The sequence below is a fragment of the Neodiprion virginianus genome, chromosome 7, assembly GCF_021901495.1.
Source record: "Neodiprion virginianus isolate iyNeoVirg1 chromosome 7, iyNeoVirg1.1, whole genome shotgun sequence".
Lineage (NCBI taxonomy): Eukaryota > Metazoa > Arthropoda > Insecta > Hymenoptera > Diprionidae > Neodiprion > Neodiprion virginianus.
The window spans coordinates 345,219-364,563 of record NC_060883.1 but is presented as its reverse complement, the minus strand read 5'-3'; the positions used below and the strand labels follow the sequence as shown (position 1 = coordinate 364,563).

Sequence of the window (19,345 nt, the reverse complement as noted above, 5' to 3'; positions counted from 1 at the left end):
ATAATTGTATAGTCACGCAGCAGTTCGTGCTCCTGTCTCTAGTCTCCATGGTATCTGCAACACGTCTTGGTTGCCGGTGAGCAAGTAATGCATTCATGCGTGAAACCCGGAAATGGACGATCGCAGCGCCACTTACACGAAAAGAATGATATTTGACCAGTGCCGTGGTGTTCCGTGGTTCGCGTCCCGTGTCCCGCAATGTTAAGCGGTTTAAATAACTACTGAGTTTCCGCACCTATGACTTCATTCGTCTACGATAACCCAGGGTGTGAAGTTGTGCTGTATTGTGATGTACCGTGTCACACCGGGCGGCGTTCCGTGCGCGATTTGTTGACAAAAGCTTGCCGAATTCTGACACTCGTGTAAAGTCCAAGTGAAAGCAGTACATTACTCGTCAACGATATGATTGCGGGATCGTTTGTCGAGCTGGAATCTTGACCAAGCCGAGCCCAGCACGAATCTAGCTTGCTGACGACTCGGTGGACGAGTAAACGAGAGGGGTGATATTTCACGTTCGTTTACGGACGCATGTATACATGTGTATCGACATACGTGTCATATGTAATACCTGTAACGTGTGCGCGTGTGTTTTGGAGAGAGAGACTCAACGGTATTAAAAAGGGAAGGAGCTACCGCGCTGGGCTAGTGGAAAAGAGAGAGACACAGAGTTGCGGGTTTGTACAGTGTGTGCTTGGCTCTCTTTCTCGCCAAAATGAAAATGGCGTTGGTCTGTTGAACGGAATGGGCCGCCGCCAAAGATGCTCGCGGTTCTAACGGGCACGTGAAATTTGTGCGCGCGTCGAACCAGGTGATCACAGGTCGATATAATTCTCTGTGCCGTATGAGTGATAAATAGATAATAATCGGACGTAACCGATGGACATATGAGGGTTAAAAAGTTACGATGAAGTGACGAACGGAGCTAGGACTAGGACTAGCAGGGCGACGACAACGACTAGGCAACAACGACGACGACGACGACAACGGCAACGACGACTGTGCGTCTCAAGTGTCGGCTAAAGTCCCCTAGTTGTGGCGCGATTGTGCGCGTTTGCAAGGGAGAGCGCCGATGCCGGCCGAATACTACGAAGATTTTAAAACAAATTTTCAAAGGGCGTCGCAAATCGATTCTCAAGACTCGTGCAACATGACTGCAAACATGTACCGGGTTGGAGGTATGACGCATTCTTTTATTCCATCAAATCGCTCTTTCGACCATTTCAATCCTCCCCCTAGCTTTAATCACCTACGAAAAATGAATGTTTGCAAATGGCAGAACCGATGGCGCCTGTACGCGTCCCTCTCCGCTCCCCCGTCCTTCCCCCCATTCCTTCCTTCCTTCCTTCCTTCCTTCCTTCCTTCCTTCTTTCTTCCATCCATCCCCCTCCTCATCGGCATACGTACGTATCTACGCACAGTGTCCAACACTCGCCGCTTCTCTGATGAACATCCGTGCGACCCCTTGCCGCCGGTCGTTTGTTTCTTGCGCAGCGTCCGCCATCCGCATTTTAAGACGCGTCGGACACGTCGAATACTCATGTTTCCGTCATCTCTGCTTCTTTTTTACTCCTGTTATCCGTGTTGAGCACATTCATTATCCATCCTCTCGGCTCCTGTTATGAAAAAATTTCTTGTACACAACGTGTCGCCCTGGACTGTTACTGTATACGCCTCTGTATGCATGAAATTTATATTATAGCATACAATTAAAATGTAATGAAAATCTAATCGAATCTGTTGAACAATGATTAGATCAAGATTCTAGCGTCACAATCTTCGATGAAATTAATGTTAATTTTATACAGAGAAAATTTGGTGGTTGTGGGGACTCTGTGTCTTGCGCTACCTCTGTACGATAGCCTTCCTTCCCTCAGCCTGAGTGGCCACTGTCACTACATACATATTTCTGGTATGCGTTTGGAAGGAAAAGTATGTCATTTAAAGAATTTCTGCCAAGATTTCAATTCGTCTGAAGAGCAAAGAAACTATGGTTCGAATATCTTTACCTATCTTTATAAATTTTTGACTGTTTGATACATTTATTTTCACGTGATAATGAACAGAGGCTTGGAATTATGATGCATAGAAATGCCTGTATTATCATGGTTCAGGGTTTGAAGCGGAGTTACTTTATCATGCGAACAGGCGTAGGGAATTTAAATTGTCTTACTATTGCGCAGACACCTGTCCATGCTTAGTTGGTCAATTTATGGGAAAATTGTACATTCCTTATGAAAAAAAAAAAGTACTAATAGAAGTAATAGTAACGTGTACACGATGTAACAAAAAATTACATGTATTCAGCCAAAATGATATTGACATCAACGACCAACCAAAACTGACCGGTGGTTTTGCTTTAGTTTTGTGAAATTGATAGGCACTGAGATAATGATATTGTTTTCGATATTTTTCAGACTATGTGTATTTTGAGACGTCGTCAACCTCACCCTATCAGATTCGTAGGATAGAAGAATTGAACAAGGTATTTGTAGACATATGTAATAAGTATAAAGTGGTTAACATAAAGTAATTTCTTGGTGTCAAAACTCACTAAGAAGACAAATTTATTCTAATAATATGTTTAGGCCTGTGTGGAGAGAATCCACCTTGGGTCATAAAAAAACCAGTTTCTATCAATAAATATTCTCAATCGAAGTAAGCGTGAATTTAATTATTCACATTGAATTGGATCAATGTTTCAGACGGCGAGTGGAAATGTTGAAGCAAAGGTGATGTGTTTCTTTCGGCGCCGAGACCTTCCATCAACTTTAATTATGCTTGCGGACAAACATCAATGTAAGTTTGCACTGCTTTAGTCGATTTCTATAAAAATTACCTTTTCATCAAGGCATCATCCATCATTTGTTTCTATACCAATTCCATACATTAATTTGAAAAGTATCTAGAAATGAGTATAATCTATGTATTTTGATATGATGCCATTGTACATATTTAAAAAATAGGCTGGTCCTACTCTTCCGGTATCAATTAGCGTTAGTAATGAGATGCTGAAAATTTTGGCAAAGTATGCATGATGAGTTGTAGTAGAAGAAATGGGGCTAACTGTATCGATCTATTTGAAGAGGCAATGGAAAAGCTATCGGGAGTAGTATTTACCTTATTCTGAATTCTTTTTTCTATACCCCGTCCTCACCACTGTCCACTTTCATACTGTCTTTTCCAGCCCAGAGTGTATGAATCGTTGATGTAATGGTATAGGATTTGGGTTTGGTTTGGCGGAGCGTTTATCTGTCCGCAATAGTTTACAACCATATATCTGTTTGATTGTGATACACAGAAAGAGTAAAATTATCCACTTCCAACTCCTGCAGAGTTATAATTTTTTTCATTGCTAAAATATCATGTTATTTGTGTGACCAAGGTTTGACTGCTGATATTTTCTTTCCCTCTTATTAAGTTTTAGTAATATTATTATTATTCTGATCAATGTAAATCAAGATTAGACGACATCTGAGCATAAATATGTTGTAATGTTCTTAGGTATTTGTTTGCCTGGATGTTAATGATATTGTTTTTAATGACTTTGAAAAGTCCTGGAAACGCACGGTCAGAAATATAAAGGTGGAGTGAATTTCTCATGTAAATTCCAGTGGCAAGTGTGGAGCAGCAAAGGTCAGATTCCCCTGCTGTCACCCAGATTCAAAAACTGGATAATCCGGATTCGACTAAGGATATAACTGGTAGAGATAGCATTGGGATGGGCCCTAAATCGACAGCAAAATCAGGAGGTAAAGGTGGTTGGCTAAAGGCTCCGCTTTCAGAGGCCCAGGAGCCCCACGGTGAGTCAGTTAGCAAACTGAATTGTTCGCCGCTCAATTGAAACTGTCTACTCAATATTGGCCAAACATAAAATATAACGTACGACATTAATAATGAACAAGTGCAACACGGGCATTTATACAGCTAGGACTTTCATTCCGAGTTGTAGATTGTTGAAATAAGCAATTTTGGTTATACTGTACGTTATTTTATCACTCGGGTAAGACCGAATTTCGAAGATTTCAATACAATTGCTATTATGTCTGTAAATTATGTAATCGCCGTCAATAACGGAAATGTGAGAGCTGTATCTTATCTTGATGAGAATTGATATAATTTTCATAGTTATTGGTAAAAAAAAGGATTACTTTGTCTGCTCTGCTATTGAAAGACGTGAATCTAGCTGGTTAGATTCGTTAATTTTCTTTTGGCAATCAAACATTTCTTGTCCAAGTTTTCCTTGGTGTTCGTCGGTAGTGGCAGCCAATGATGATCCACGGCTACTGACTCAAGGGTGGGATTGATTAAAATACTTTGTAATCTTGGTGGTGGTCAATAGTTTAGATACAAATCACTGTAAGGGCGAAGTGACACGATAGTTGGATATTAATCAATGCTGCTTCTCTGAAGCGTTATGGCTGTAGCATTGCATCTGTTTCTCTGCATCTATGTACGAGTAATGAAATCCCGGACATATATTTTTTTTCTTTCTTTCTTTTTTTTTTTTTGCTACACAAGTTTGTATGTATGGTGTTTTTTCAATTGGTTTTATTAATTTTCTTCATTTCCACAAATGGGAAATGCTTTTAAGAATTCTTTGATTCATCACTTCATTATTCACTAATAATAAAAATGTACTAGATCACTGTTATTGTATTTCTGCCTGTAACTCCCTGCATACAAATAGTGACAAATCCCACCATGTGTCATGATGATTCTTTAGTAATCTGAGGCTGCTACTTGATGAAGAACAATATTTCAAACTTCAAAAAAAGGGTAATTAATTTAAGGTCATACACGCATTCGCGAACATGATGGATAGTTAAATATAGCTTGATTACACGTTTGAACATTTTTGTCGATCTCTGATTATATAAAAATATTTTTTTCATTTTCTGTGATAAAAGCAATGCTTCAGACATATACGGGCAGTGAGTAAACAGTCTTTTTTTTTCGTTATTTTTCTAATGAAACTAATGATATCTTCCAGCGAGTATTCAGCGAAGTGAAAGATGAAAGAATTATAAGCCCTTGTTACGCAATTTCATTTATGTATATTACAATGAGCACTGATGTTTTGCTCCAGCATTCATTTATTGTCGTTTATTAATTAAAAATACAGGTGTGGACGAAGGGTCCGTAGGAAGTGGGGGAGTAGGCGATCTTAGCGTCAAGCAACGACACCAGATGAAACACCGAGAGTTGTTTTTGTCACGCCAGGTTGATACGATGCCTGCAACTCATATAAGGGGAAAATGTTGTGTTACTTTGTTGAATGAGACAGAGTCTTTGCTAAGTTACCTAAACAAAGAAGATTCCTTTTTCTACTGCCTCGTTTTTGATCCGGCGCAGAGAACTTTACTCGCTGACAAAGGTAATGAATAGCATTTACTAATTGATTGTTTTAAAATCCCACACTGCTGATATTTTAAAATGAACAACTTGCAAAGGCAAGTCGAGTTTTCGTTATTTATACACTTTTGTTTCTTTTAGCCGAAACTGCAAATGGCTTTAGAGAGAATTTGTAGGATCTTGAATAGCAGGTATATTGTTGATAAGTTGTTCTGAATTTTACCGGGTTCGTGTTTGTTTCTTTAGGGGAAATCAGGGTTGGTAGCCGCTACCAGGCTGACGGAATCGCTTCCGCTCCTTTGACAACGGTAGAAAGAGAAACAGACCCACGAAGACTCCAGGATCTAGAAACATTGGTTTGGACTCCTCGCCATTCACTGACCGATCGTCAAATAGATCAATTTCTTGTCGTCAGCCGCTCAGTGGGCACATTTGCTCGTGCCCTAGATTGCTCTTCTTCCGTTAAACAACCTTCTCTTCACATGTCTGCGGCTGCTGCTTCTAGAGATATTACGCTTGTGAGTAAGCTCAGTGATCTAATACACTAGCAATAATTAAATTCTGTACAGTCTTGTAACCAAATGTTGAGTAATATACGGAGTGCAGTGTCCAGAGTGATATTTAACTTATCAACACACGAAACCTGAACTAAACTAAATTGAATATTATTTTCATTATTATCACAGTTTCATGCCATGGACACTCTGCATCGGCACAACTATGACGTTGCAAAAGCCATGTCGTCGTTAGTGCCCAGTTCCGGTCCTGTATTATGCAGAGATGAAATGGAGGAATGGAGCGCCTCGGAGGCAAACCTCTTCGAAGAGGCTCTTGACAAGTACGGCAAAGACTTTTCCGACATTCGCCAGGACTTTGTAAGTTTGACTAACCAGTATTATTAATGGCATACTTATATATTTACGAGGAATTCTTCCTTTACTTCCTCTGTGCTCTCTTATCATTGAAATTTTTCAGTACATTTGAATTATTAAAGTAAAAATAATGACGACATGTTCTCTTTTACGATATTAGCTACCCTGGAAAACATTGAAAAATGTAATCGAGTACTACTACATGTGGAAGACAACGGACCGTTATGTACAGCAAAAACGTGTCAAAGCGGTAGAGGCTGAGAGTAAGCTGAAACAAGTATATATACCAAACTATAATAAACCACCATCGGGTACTGGGTCGGCACCTTCGACCACCACTGTAATACCGTTAGGAAACAACAACAACAATAGCAATGGGAAATTGCCAAATATACTCAATGGCAGTAGTAATGGCAACGTCCCCGGAGATGTAGGGGCGCTGCTGGTACCTGGTGTTGGTAGCAGTAAAGCGTGCGAAAGCTGCCAAGGCATGCAAAGCGGACAGTGGTACGCTTGGGGGCCGTCCCACATGCAGTGCAGACTCTGTCAGTCTTGCTGGACTTACTGGAAGAAGTACGGAGGTCTCAAGGTAGTTTGTGCAATTTCACTTGGTCCAACTTTCCATTGAAACTCTATAAGACGTGATACAAATACGATATGTCCGTAGGTACCGTCGCGCATAGATGATGCGGACTCTGAGAGGAAACGAGTAGGATCTGCTGGTGCAGGAGCAGGTGGTGCTGGTTCCGATGAAGAGGGTAGAGGAACCGTAGGCGCCCACAGGCCGCATCGATGCAGTATACCGTCTTGCGGGAAAGAATTCAAATTGAAGGCCCACCTGAGCCGACACTACGCGAGCGCGCATGGCGTCGACCTGCGCGGGACCGGCGTTGGCGTCGGCGTCGGAGGTGGTGGAGGTGGTGGCGGAGGTGCAGGGGGTGGTTCGCCGCGTCCGGTCATGAAGACGCGATCCGCTTTTTATTTACGCACTTCCGCGCTAGCGCGTGCGGCGCGTAGGCTTTGTGCTGCGCAATTGCGTACCCGTCACGCTGCTCGTGCACCCCATCAACCGGTCAATGCCACACCTCTCAGACATTTATGCACCTCGCCGCAATTGGCCACTAAAACTCCCGGGGAACTAAGAATCCTTGCCAGAGCAACGCGACCCAGACCACGTCCTCGCGTAACTGACATTGCTACGCGACTCGGCGATCATCCCTCTCCAAGGCAACCTGGCGATTGGGATTGGCTCACCCTTACAGCACCTGCTCAACGGAAACAACCGGATCGCGTCTTCTTTCCAAGACCTCCCAAGGCGCCTGGTACGAAGAGCCGATTTGTTATAATATTATGATCCTTTTTTCGATTACATCGCATCTTAAACACACATTCGCTGAATTCTATTCCTATATGTTTTCATAGACGGCAGCCTTCTGTACGAGAGAGTTCCCAACAAACCTGAGGCTGACAGGCTACCTTTGACTCCTCAACCCCAGCCGTCGCTACAGGTGCAGCAGACTATTCTTAAACGCACACGACCGCCGTTTGATGAAATAAATGGGTCCGATGGTGAGCACCATTATTTTAAAATACCAAGAATTCTTAGAACAATGTAAATACTGTCAAATTTCTCTGTTTGTTGGCTTTTACTCGGATGTGGACTGGGACGAAGGTAATGACTAATCAAGTTCTATTGTCATGACTGATGTAAATATTCGTACAATTTGCATTTTTTTCCTTGTTTTGAAAAAAACGATTTCTCATCATTGAAGTACAGAACTGAAATAGATTTAAAATATTGTCGATGGGTCCTAATGAAAATAGTGTAACTAGATAGAAAAATACAAAATTGCGACCCGCATCTGCAAGATGAGTAGTTTAAAACCCGCCTAGCTGGCCACCAATTCTCCATTCGTTCCTCTGAAATGTGTCCATTTCCACGGGACGCTTCCTTATATTCGCCGTACTCGGCATTTTTTGGGAGTTGTAAAAATTTTTCAAACTTGCTTATCACCACGTAAAGACGTTCCATGTACGGTCTGCCTAAACGTTATTTTCGAATCTTTTGTGCTGTATCGGAATAATCGTAATATTATCATTATTTCATTCAAGGAATCGCTCTGAATGCTGGTCTTTCTGGCGGTCCACCTGCGAAAAGAGCTCATCATTCACAGCAGCTGCAGCATTCTAAGAGTACCTTGGAACACTCAACTCCCGCGGCAATGCCTTTACCTTCTCCACTAAATGGTAGAGCGGCACCTCATCCACCTACTCATCTCCATGGAGGTCAACCACCAATTTCTCGAAGCAACGCACGAAAACAAGTTATCTCTTGGATGGATGCCCCTGACGATGTCTACTTCCGGGCCTCCGATCAGGCCAAGTCGGTATACTCAATTTGAATTTTAATCCCTGATTCATTCAGTAAACACGGTTCCTATTTTTTGTTGTTTATTGACCGACCGAGGCCAGTTCATTTGTTCCAGAGTATGTTTGGCAGGAAAACACTGTTGTAGAAAAATGAACCAGGGATTATTGATGGTTTGATAAGAGGTATGTTTTTAGTAACATTCTTTTTTGTTTGTGTTTTCTGCAGGAGAGTTAGAAGAACGCTTTCGTCGGTGGAACTGAGACGGGCGGCGCGCAAGCCGTGGCGTCGACTGCCGCCTGCTCACCATCCGGCACCTCCTGTTCAAAAGGCTCAACGAGGCGACGACATGGTCGTCATTCTTGATTAGATGTCGTGATAATGGTGAAGATGATGATGATGATGATTACAACAATAAATTTTGAATGCTCTATATTGGGGCTTACCGATCGGCAAGGAGTTGAGAAATAAACTTCATTCAACGTTAATACCAGGGAATAGATAAATTACCATAACTGCTCGACTACATCTCAAATTATGTTGTGCGTCGAGATATTCATAAGCTCTCACTTGTCTGTCACCTTGTCTTCTTTGTGATTACACAGAATCTCTCAATTCATGTGAACACCATTCAAGAAATGTTGGTAATTCTTGATATTACAGTCCCAATGGTCACACGGCAATACTGGCATTAACGTCGACTTCAAATAGTAAAACGAGTTATTCGTAGTAATCGATTATCGTTGTTATTGATAATAATGATTATTATTAACTGAATGTACATATACATGTCTACAAACGTACGGAAGCAGGCTCGTCAATAGAAGCACATATAACTGATACATCTATTATCCATCCTCTACATACGCGCAGTAATATGCCATCAGTGAATATAATTGACTTGAAGAACTTTAAGCGACGTTGGTTTTGAAGCTGATAACACTTGGCTCATGTGCGTGTTTAAATATTGATGGGCAAATTTTGCCTGAGTTGACCGTTATATATTAGATGCGGGATGAAACAAATGCGAGTGAAAGCGCAAGAATGATGATTGTGAATATTTTTATTAAATTTTCAAGTTTGATGACATCCGTCGCAAAAATAAACAAATACATATACTTAAGGACAATTACTTGTTATAATTATCTTCACATGGTGTTGTGGTTGTTTTTATTGTTGTTGTTGTTATTATTATTATTACTATTATTAGTACTACGTCTCATTCAGTTAATTTCTCTTTATCGTTCATACCTTGAGGGTCCTCTATTTGAATGGATTATAATGAACTTTATTCTCAGGATCAAGAGCTCAACGTAACTGTGTCATGACTATTGAATCCGATCTCGAAGCTACATGGAATCAAATAACATTTATGTCTCAAAGTATATGTTAAGGTTGACTTTTGGTGAACATAACGCAGGGAAAGAACATGTTTTTGATATTCTTAATTTCACTAAAAACAAGGTCTTTGAGATCATTTGCAACCGTTGTAGATGGAAGAATCAGGGTTTTTAAAAATCCCGTCAAATTTTGCCGCAAAAAATTATAGCGCTAAACGTTACTTATTTACAATTTTTGGGGAATATCTGACTCTGTTTCAAAGTCGCTTTGTTTAAGATTTGATTCGTGAGCATCATATAACCATTGATAGTATCCTAATAAATGCGAGAAAGACTGCTGAAACTTCATAGGATCAACAGTGAAGAAAATACGAGGGACATTTTTCGGTTTCTCAGCTGTATTTTTGGATTCGCTAATGGCAGCTACTTTAGACTGTGTAAAATCATCATCTCTCATCAAAATGTCAATATAATGTACGTAACATCTTTATACATTGATTCCGGTATTTTTTGAAATCCGTTACAAAGAGCTAATAGCATGCAACAGTAACATGTTGCCCTTAGTTTCCATACATTTTTGACGCGAGCTTGGTTTGTATTAGAATTAATTTGTAAAAGGCGATTTTTGCTTTTATTCACTGGACTGTTGGAAATTCGAAAAAAGACATCTAGAACATGTACTCTTCGTATGTACAAGGCTATCTGAAATGAACATCATATTTATCACAAGGCGCTTAATCGTGACGATCTCACGCAGCAAATGTTCGTGCTTGGTTGTCTAAATGCAGGTACGTTTTGTTGCACTATTACTCATATTTTAACTAAATCAGGTATGGCATGCTGGAGAGGTATGAAAGTAATGGAGTGACACGATTGCCCATAATTATGGCATAATTATTCCACATGAAATTCTTCTGCACATGTATAAAAAAGTGTTGACCATAATGTACATGTTGACAAGATTAAACATATATTGCATATATCTACTATGCAACTGCGATTTGCAGAGTACCTAATGAATTAAGAAAATTAGATACTAATGGTAAGATTGTGAAATATAATTGGGCATGTATCCAAATATCTTGACCGTTTTTTTTTACAGCTATGGTGCATTATGCATTACTGCAAAATACATGTGATGGCTTAGAATATTACACTGTTCGTGTATAAACTGCTGTATGAATGGAAAAATAAATGAATCATCAATAAACCACACGAATTATTCTACACATGATTATACCACACATTCTACACATTATCACACTGCACAAGATTATCCTACACCGAATTATGCCATACCAAATTATAATGCATGCGTACAATCGGATGCATATTCGTGTATTAAATTATGCAGTTTAACTCAGATTCGATTGATTGATGATTCGATAAATTACGGCGTCGGTGGTCTGTGTCGCGATGCATGCATGCTACTTCCGCTTGAAACTATGGAAATCGGAGGGATTGCAGAGAAAAATTACTACTCCTGGTATCAGGAGAACATCTGAACCGAGGAGGGCGATCGAAGGTACGCCTTCACAACTGCAAGGCCGCGTCGCACACATGTAAGTTCGGTTGCCTATAATTAGGCTACTTGCGCTTGGACAAATAAACTAAGTTTAATTGCCTATAATTAGGCTACTTCCACTTGAACCTAGCAAATCGGAGAAATTGCAGCGAAAAATTACTCCTGGTATCAGGAGAACATCTGAACCGAGGAGCTCGATCACAGGCACGCCTTATGCCTGAAAGCCCGTGTCGCATACGTATAAGTTTGGTTGCCTGTGATTAGGCGCTTCCACTTGGATTAAGCAACTCGGAGAAATTGCAGCGAAAAATTACTCCTGGTATCAGGAGAACATCCGAGCCGAGGAGCTCGATCAAAGGTACGCCTTGACGGCTGCAAGGCGGTGTCGCATACGTGTGAGTTTGGTTGCCTATAATTAGGCTACTTCCACTTGGACCAAAAAGTATGTGTGGTTGCCTATAATTAGGCCACTTCCACTTGGACCAACCAAGTAAGTTTGGTTGCCTATAATTAGGCTACTTCCACGTGGACTAAACAAATCGGAGAAATTTCAGCAAAAATTACTCCTGGTATCAGGAGCGCAGGAGAACCGAGGAGCTCTTCCAAAAACAGGCACACATTGATTAATTGATTGACTGCATGTGATGTCGACGCTGTGTGACTGAAGGCATGCATGCCTGCTTGAGAGGGCATGAGATCTCAAATTTTCGCGCCGCTTCCTATTAGAACTAAGCAAATCGGAGAAATTTCAGCAAAAATTACTCCTGGTATCAGGAGCGCAGGAGAACCGAGGAGCTCTTCCAAAAACAGGGACACATTGATTAATTGATTGACTGCATGTGATGTCGACGCTGTGTGACTGAAGGCATGCATGCCTGCTTGAGAGGGCATGAGATCTCAAATTTTCGCGCCGCTTCCTATTAGAACTAAGCAAATCGGAGAAATTTCAGCGAAAATTACTCCTGGTATCAGGAGCGCAGGAGAACCGAGGAGCTCTTCCAAAAACAGGGACACATTGATTGATTGATTGACTGCATGTGATGTCGACGCTGAGTGACTGAAGGCATGCATGCTTGCTTGCTTGAGAGGGCATGAGATCTCAAATTTTCGCGCCACTTCCTATTAGAACTAAGCAAATCGGAGAAATTTCAGCGAAAACTACTCCTAGTATCAGGAGCGCAGGAGAATCGAGGAGCTCTTCTAAAAACAGGGACACATTGATTGATTGATTGACTGCATGTGATGTCGACGCTGTATGACTGAAGGCATGCATGCTTGCTTGAGAGGGCATGAGATCTCAAATTTTCGTGCCACTTCCTATTAGAACTAAGCAAATCAGAGAAATTTCAGCCAAAACTACTCCTGGTATCAGGAGCGCAGGAGAACCGAGGAGCTCTTTCAAAAACAGGGACACATTGATTGATTGATTGACTGCATGTGATGTCGACGCTGAGTGACTGAAGGCATGCATGCATGCTTGCTTGAGAGGGCATGAGATCTCAAATTTTCGCGCCACTTCTAATAGAACTAAGCAAATCGGAGAAATTTCAGCGAAAATTGCTCCTGGTATCAGGAGCGCAGGAGAACCGAGGAGCTCTTCCAAAAACAGGCACACATTGATTAATTGATTGACTGCATGTGATGTCGACGCTGTGTGACTGAAGGCATGCATGCCTGCTTGAGAGGGCATGAGATCTCAAATTTTCGCGCCGCTTCCTATTAGAACTAAGCAAATCGGAGAAATTTCAGCAAAAATTACTCCTGGTATCAGGAGCGCAGGAGAACCGAGGAGCTCTTCCAAAAACAGGGACACATTGATTAATTGATTGACTGCATGTGATGTCGACGCTGTGTGACTGAAGGCATGCATGCCTGCTTGAGAGGGCATGAGATCTCAAATTTTCGCGCCGCTTCCTATTAGAACTAAGCAAATCGGAGAAATTTCAGCGAAAATTACTCCTGGTATCAGGAGCGCAGGAGAACCGAGGAGCTCTTCCAAAAACAGGGACACATTGATTGATTGATTGACTGCATGTGATGTCGACGCTGAGTGACTGAAGGCATGCATGCTTGCTTGCTTGAGAGGGCATGAGATCTCAAATTTTCGCGCCACTTCCTATTAGAACTAAGCAAATCGGAGAAATTTCAGCGAAAACTACTCCTAGTATCAGGAGCGCAGGAGAATCGAGGAGCTCTTCTAAAAACAGGGACACATTGATTGATTGATTGACTGCATGTGATGTCGACGCTGTATGACTGAAGGCATGCATGCTTGCTTGAGAGGGCATGAGATCTCAAATTTTCGTGCCACTTCCTATTAGAACTAAGCAAATCAGAGAAATTTCAGCCAAAACTACTCCTGGTATCAGGAGCGCAGGAGAACCGAGGAGCTCTTTCAAAAACAGGGACACATTGATTGATTGATTGACTGCATGTGATGTCGACGCTGAGTGACTGAAGGCATGCATGCATGCTTGCTTGAGAGGGCATGAGATCTCAAATTTTCGCGCCACTTCTAATAGAACTAAGCAAATCGGAGAAATTTCAGCGAAAATTGCTCCTGGTATCAGGAGCGCAGGAGAACCGAGGAGCTCTTCCAAAAACAGAGACACATTGATTGATTGATTGACTGCATGTGATGTCGACGCTGTGTGACTGAAGGCATGCATGCTTGCTTGAGAGGGCATGAGATCTCAAATTTTCGCGCCACTTCCTATTAGAATTAAGCAAATCGGAGAAATTTCAGCAAAAATTGCTCCTGGTATCAGGAGCGCAGGAGAACCGAGGAGCTCTTCCAAAAACAGAGACACATTGATTGATTGATTGACTGCATGTGATGTCGACGCTGTGTGACTGAAGGCATGCATGCTTGCTTGAGAGGGCATAAGATCTCAAATTTTCGCGCCACTTCCTATCAGAACTAAGCAAATCGGAGAAATTTCAGCCAAAACTACTCCTGGTATCAGGAGCGCAGGAGAACCGAGGAGCTCTTCCAAAAACAGGGACACATTGATTGATTGATTGACTGCATGTGATGTCGACGCTGAGTGACTGAAGGCATGCATGCTTGCTTGAGAGGGCATGAGATCTCAAATTTTCGCGCCACTTCTAATAGAACTAAGCAAATCGGAGAAATTTCAGCAAAAATTGCTCCTGGTATCAGGAGCGCAGGAGAACCGAGGAGCTCTTCCAAAAACAGAGACACATTGATTGATTGATTGACTGCATGTGATGTCGACGCTGTGTGACTGAAGGCATGCATGCTTGCTTGAGACGGCATGAGATCTCAAATTTTCGCGCCACTTCTAATAGAACTAAGCAAATCGGAGAAATTTCACCAAAAATAGCTCCTGGTATCAGGAGCGCAGGAGAACCGAGGAGCTCTTCCAAAAACAGAGACACATTGATTGATTGATTGACTGCATGTGATGTCGACGCTGTGTGACTGAAGGCATGCATGCTTGTTTGAGAGGGCATGAGATCTCAAATTTTCGCGCCACTTTCTATTAGAACTAAGCAAGTCGGAGAAATTTCAGCCAAAACTACTCCTGGTATCAGGAGCGCAGGAGAACCGAGGAGCTCTTCCAAAAACAGGGACACATTGATTGATTGATTGACTGCATGTGATGTCGACGCTGAGTGACTGAAGGCATGCATGCTTGCTTGAGAGGGCATGAGATCTCAAATTTTCGCGCCACTTCTAATAGAACTAAGCAAATCGGAGAAATTTCAGCAAAAATTGCTCCTGGTATCAGGAGCGCAGGAGAACCGAGGAGCTCTTCCAAAAACAGAGACACATTGATTGATTGATTGACTGCATGTGATGTCGACGCTGTGTGACTGAAGGCATGCATGCTTGCTTGAGACGGCATGAGATCTCAAATTTTCGCGCCACTTCTAATAGAACTAAGCAAATCGGAGAAATTTCACCAAAAATAGCTCCTGGTATCAGGAGCGCAGGAGAACCGAGGAGCTCTTCCAAAAACAGAGACACATTGATTGATTGATTGACTGCATGTGATGTCGACGCTGTGTGACTGAAGGCATGCATGCTTGTTTGAGAGGGCATGAGATCTCAAATTTTCGCGCCACTTTCTATTAGAACTAAGCAAGTCGGAGAAATTTCAGCCAAAACTACTCCTGGTATCAGGAGCGCAGGAGAATCGAGGAGCTCTTCTAAAAACAGGGACACATTGATTGATTGATTGACTGCATATGATGTCGACGCTGTATGACTGAAGGCATGCAAGCTCCGAGTATCAGGAGCGCAGGAGAATCGAGGAGCTCTTCTAAAAACAAGGACACATTGATTGATTGATTGACTGCATGTGATGTCGACGCTGAGTGACTGAAGGCATGCATGCTTGCTTGAGAGGGCATGAGATCTCAAATTTTCGCGCCACTTCCTATTAGAACTAAGCAAATCGGAGAAATTTCAGCCAAAACTACTCCTGGTATCAGGAGTGCAGGAGAACCGAGGAGCTCTTCCAAAAACAGGGACACATTGATTGATTGATTGACTGCATGTGATGTCGACGCTGTGTGACTGAAGGCGTGCATGCTTGCTTGAGAGGGCATGAGATCTCAAATTTTCGCGCCACTTCCTATTAGAACTAAGCAAATCGGAGAAATTTCAGCCAAAACTACTCCTGGTATCAGGAGTGCAGGAGAACCGAGGAGCTCTTCCAAAAACAGGGACACATTGATTGATTGATTGACTGCATGTGATGTCGACGCTGTGTGACTGAAGGCGTGCATGCTTGCTTGAGAGGGCATGAGATCTCAAATTTTCGCGCCACTTCCTATTAGAACTAAGCAAATCGGAGAAATTTCAGCCAAAACTACTCCTGGTATCAGGAGTGCAGGAGAACCGAGGAGCTCTTCCAAAAACAGGGACACATTGATTGATTGATTGACTGCATGTGATGTCGACGCTCTGTGACTGAAGGCGTGCATGCTTGCTTGAGAGGGCATGAGATCTCAAATTTTCGCGCCACTTCTTATAGAACTAAGCAAATCGGAGAAATTTCAGCAAAAATTGCTCCTGGTATCAGGAGCGCAGGAGAACCGAGGAGCTCTTCCAAAAACAGAGACACATTGATTGATTGATTGACTGCATGTGATGTCGACGCAGAGTGACTGAAGGCATGCATGCTTGCTTGAGACGGCATGAGATCTCAAATTTTCGCGCCACTTCTAATAGAACTAAGCAAATCGGAGAAATTTCAGCAAAAATTGCTCCTGGTATCAGGAGCGCAGGAGAACCGAGGAGCTCTCCCAAAAACAGGGACACATTGATTGATTGATTGACTGCATGTGATGTCGACGCTATGTAACTGAAGGCATGCATGCTTGCTTGAGAGGGCATGTGACCAACATGTAAATTTTGTCGCCTGTAATTAGACACCGTTACGTTGTGTAAGATTGGTTGCCTTTAATCAGACGCTTCGGAATCTAACAATAATGATTTCGGCAGGACAGTAATAAGTCACAAATTCCACAAATATTTAAATGTTTATTGAAGTTTTGCAGACATTTATATCAACAAATATTTTTTTGGACACAGTATTCTTATGTTCTATTCGAAGTTTTGCTCGTACAAGTTTATTTAATTTAGTCAGTAGTATCACGATTTTGGAATTAAAATTATTGCATGGCAAAATTAATTCGCAGAGTCCATTTAGAATTCATAGGACGGCAAGAAGTCGAAGAAGTCATGTAGAACATCGTGGAATTAACAGCTGAGAAATTACAGGGGAAGTACGCAGAAATGCTCCGTTTTCTGGTCGCAACTTATGATCCATTTTATGCAGTGAATTTAGATGAGGTGCAATTGGTTTTTGGTCGTAAAATTATGTGGATATGCAAACTAAATAAATGTCACACAAGCGGAAAAAATTTTACGTCTCCATGGTCGTATCTAGTACATGACCAGTACAAAATATGATTTCTCAGACCATTCTCTATGCCGTTAAGTTATCGTAAAATTTTTATCCAACCGAAAAACAGTAACACCAACTACTCATGTATTTATAATCCATCTAATAATCGCTGTACGCAGCCTGTACATTCCGGGAATACTTAGAATACTTATATACTACTATAGAATTAAGGAGAACTAAGACAATATTTATTAGATTAGTTTGTTTCTCTGCATATTTTTGTAAGCCACTCATCACAAGCCAACATTCATTATATTTTTAAGACATTTTTGTAACTTATTTTTCATAATTTTATCACTATCACTCGTATTCTCTGCTTAACTCTGAATGAACAATAAAAAGGAAACTAGAATTAACTCTGCAAATATTGGCAGCTTACCATATATCAGATTCGCAGTTCTTAAATTTATAATTACTATTGCACATTTCTATATTCATTCACTATACGGGACTCGAGGAAATAATTCAGACTCGAATATACCACTCAAAATGACGAAACACTAACTAAAACAAATGTTCTTGTCTCGTACGTATGTCTACTTTATGAAATAATTGAAAATTTCGAATTCCAGTTTGCTATCAGGAGTAGACCTTGATGCTGCTTCAACTCGCCCTTCAACATATTCATCACATGTATACAGCCATTCGAAACAGGCATGTGACTGATTTTGCTTTTCCTGAATTCCTTCCTGTGGTAAAATGATGGTAAAAGTCGAAGTACTGATGTCTGATATTTCGCGACAAACTGATCTTAGATAGTAGTCTTTCCGGGTTTAGTTTGGACACTGCTCTGACGGTTCCAATAGTACCAGGTTCGTGTCGGTATGACCTGAAGAACATCCAACTGCAGTGAGGTGTCGATCACTGTGACCAGATACAAAATCATGAATTCAGAAGTAAGTCAGAGTTATTTGTATTGTTGTAACTTGCAGACACAGTATCTGATTACAAATTTAAGGATGACAAATAATATTTGTTAGTGTTATAGCCAAAATTGAAAAAATTTTGTTTGTGATGTATACTGTGGAATATTGAGCAGCATGTGCTGACAATCACCTGTATTTTATTTCTTGCTAGATTCTGAATCTTCATAGCGAATCTCAGCTGCTTTGGAGGCACGTAACTTGTATGAGATGGCATTAGGAACGGATTTCTATCCTCTGAGGAGCAATTTCTGTCGGCAGAATGTTTTATTGTGGTTTTTGGCTCGGGAGCAAATCAGTAGCAGATCTCTGGACCACAATACAAATCCTATGTACCTGTAATGAGAGTCTATTACGGAATGAACAGCAAAAAAGGGAAAGAAAGAATTAAACTTGTATCTTTTTGGTTTTTTCATTCCCTTGACAGTTTGCATAATTGTCTTTTTCCCCTCACGTAATCTATTGCAAGACAACGTTAACCATCCTAACCTCTTTGTTATAATACTAACACTGAAATCCCAATGTAACGGTTCAAAACCTATTGAGGATCAGCCGAAAACGGTTGGAAATCAAAATTTCATTGTTATCTGCTACCTTCCGTCTGTGCTGATCGTTTTCTAATGACTGCAAAAGAACGAACTTGCTTACTTAGATTTGTTACTGGGCACATTCGTGAAATTTCTACATACTATTACTCGACAGGTGCGCCGACAACTAAAGTCGGCGCGATACCAGCTACAATGCTACAAGTGCTAATCTAATTAACGGAAACTATTAGAGCTAGTGCACGTATATACGGTACGTATACCTATGTGGAATAGACGCCTGCGCTAGCGCTCTCAGGCAACCCAACATCCCATTACGTGTGAAGGGTAGCCGTTTATAAGAGCGCTAGGCGCACTGCAATATTTTACTTGCGATTGATTGTTCGTAATTGATTATACTACTCAAAGTTCAAGAGTCATGGTTTTGACTGTAATCTTACTCGTATTTTTGCAATAATTATAAAACGCACGCAGAAGA

At 41.4% G+C, this 19,345-nt stretch overlaps 2 protein-coding genes across 9 annotated transcripts in view; one reads left to right on the top strand and one right to left on the bottom strand.

The window, feature by feature from the left end:
* Positions 1 to 175: 175 nt before the first annotated feature.
* LOC124309131 (metastasis-associated protein MTA3) lies at positions 176 to 9,721 on the top strand. 4 transcript variants are annotated; one of them, XM_046772417.1, is made up of 13 exons: positions 176 to 1,175; positions 2,415 to 2,482; positions 2,703 to 2,796; positions 3,612 to 3,800; positions 5,123 to 5,374; positions 5,599 to 5,870; positions 6,039 to 6,227; positions 6,385 to 6,813; positions 6,892 to 7,546; positions 7,647 to 7,793; positions 7,867 to 7,896; positions 8,337 to 8,611; positions 8,821 to 8,958. In XM_046772417.1, the coding sequence occupies exons 1-13, from the start codon at positions 1,070 to 1,072 to the stop codon at positions 8,827 to 8,829; spliced, it is 2,715 nt and encodes a 904-aa protein (XP_046628373.1). In that variant the 5' UTR covers positions 176 to 1,069; the 3' UTR covers positions 8,830 to 8,958. The 4 variants fall into 4 exon arrangements, with proteins under 4 accessions (XP_046628373.1, XP_046628370.1, XP_046628372.1 ...); XM_046772414.1 differs by having other exon boundaries at positions 180 to 1,175; positions 8,337 to 8,607; positions 8,821 to 9,721; XM_046772416.1 differs by lacking the exon at positions 7,867 to 7,896 and having other exon boundaries at positions 182 to 1,175; positions 8,337 to 8,607; positions 8,821 to 9,721.
* An 8,355-nt stretch (positions 9,722 to 18,076) lies between these two features.
* Positions 18,077 to 19,345, bottom strand: part of LOC124309136 (protein kinase C) — a 40,487-nt gene continuing 39,218 nt past the window's right edge. For all 5 annotated transcript variants that reach the window (XM_046772430.1, XM_046772433.1, XM_046772434.1 and 2 more), the window contains 2 exons: positions 18,456 to 18,658; positions 18,077 to 18,263 (listed from right to left, as the gene is read on the bottom strand). The gene's annotated coding sequence lies outside the window, so the exon portion shown is untranslated. The remainder of the gene's footprint in view (positions 18,264 to 18,455; positions 18,659 to 19,345) is intronic.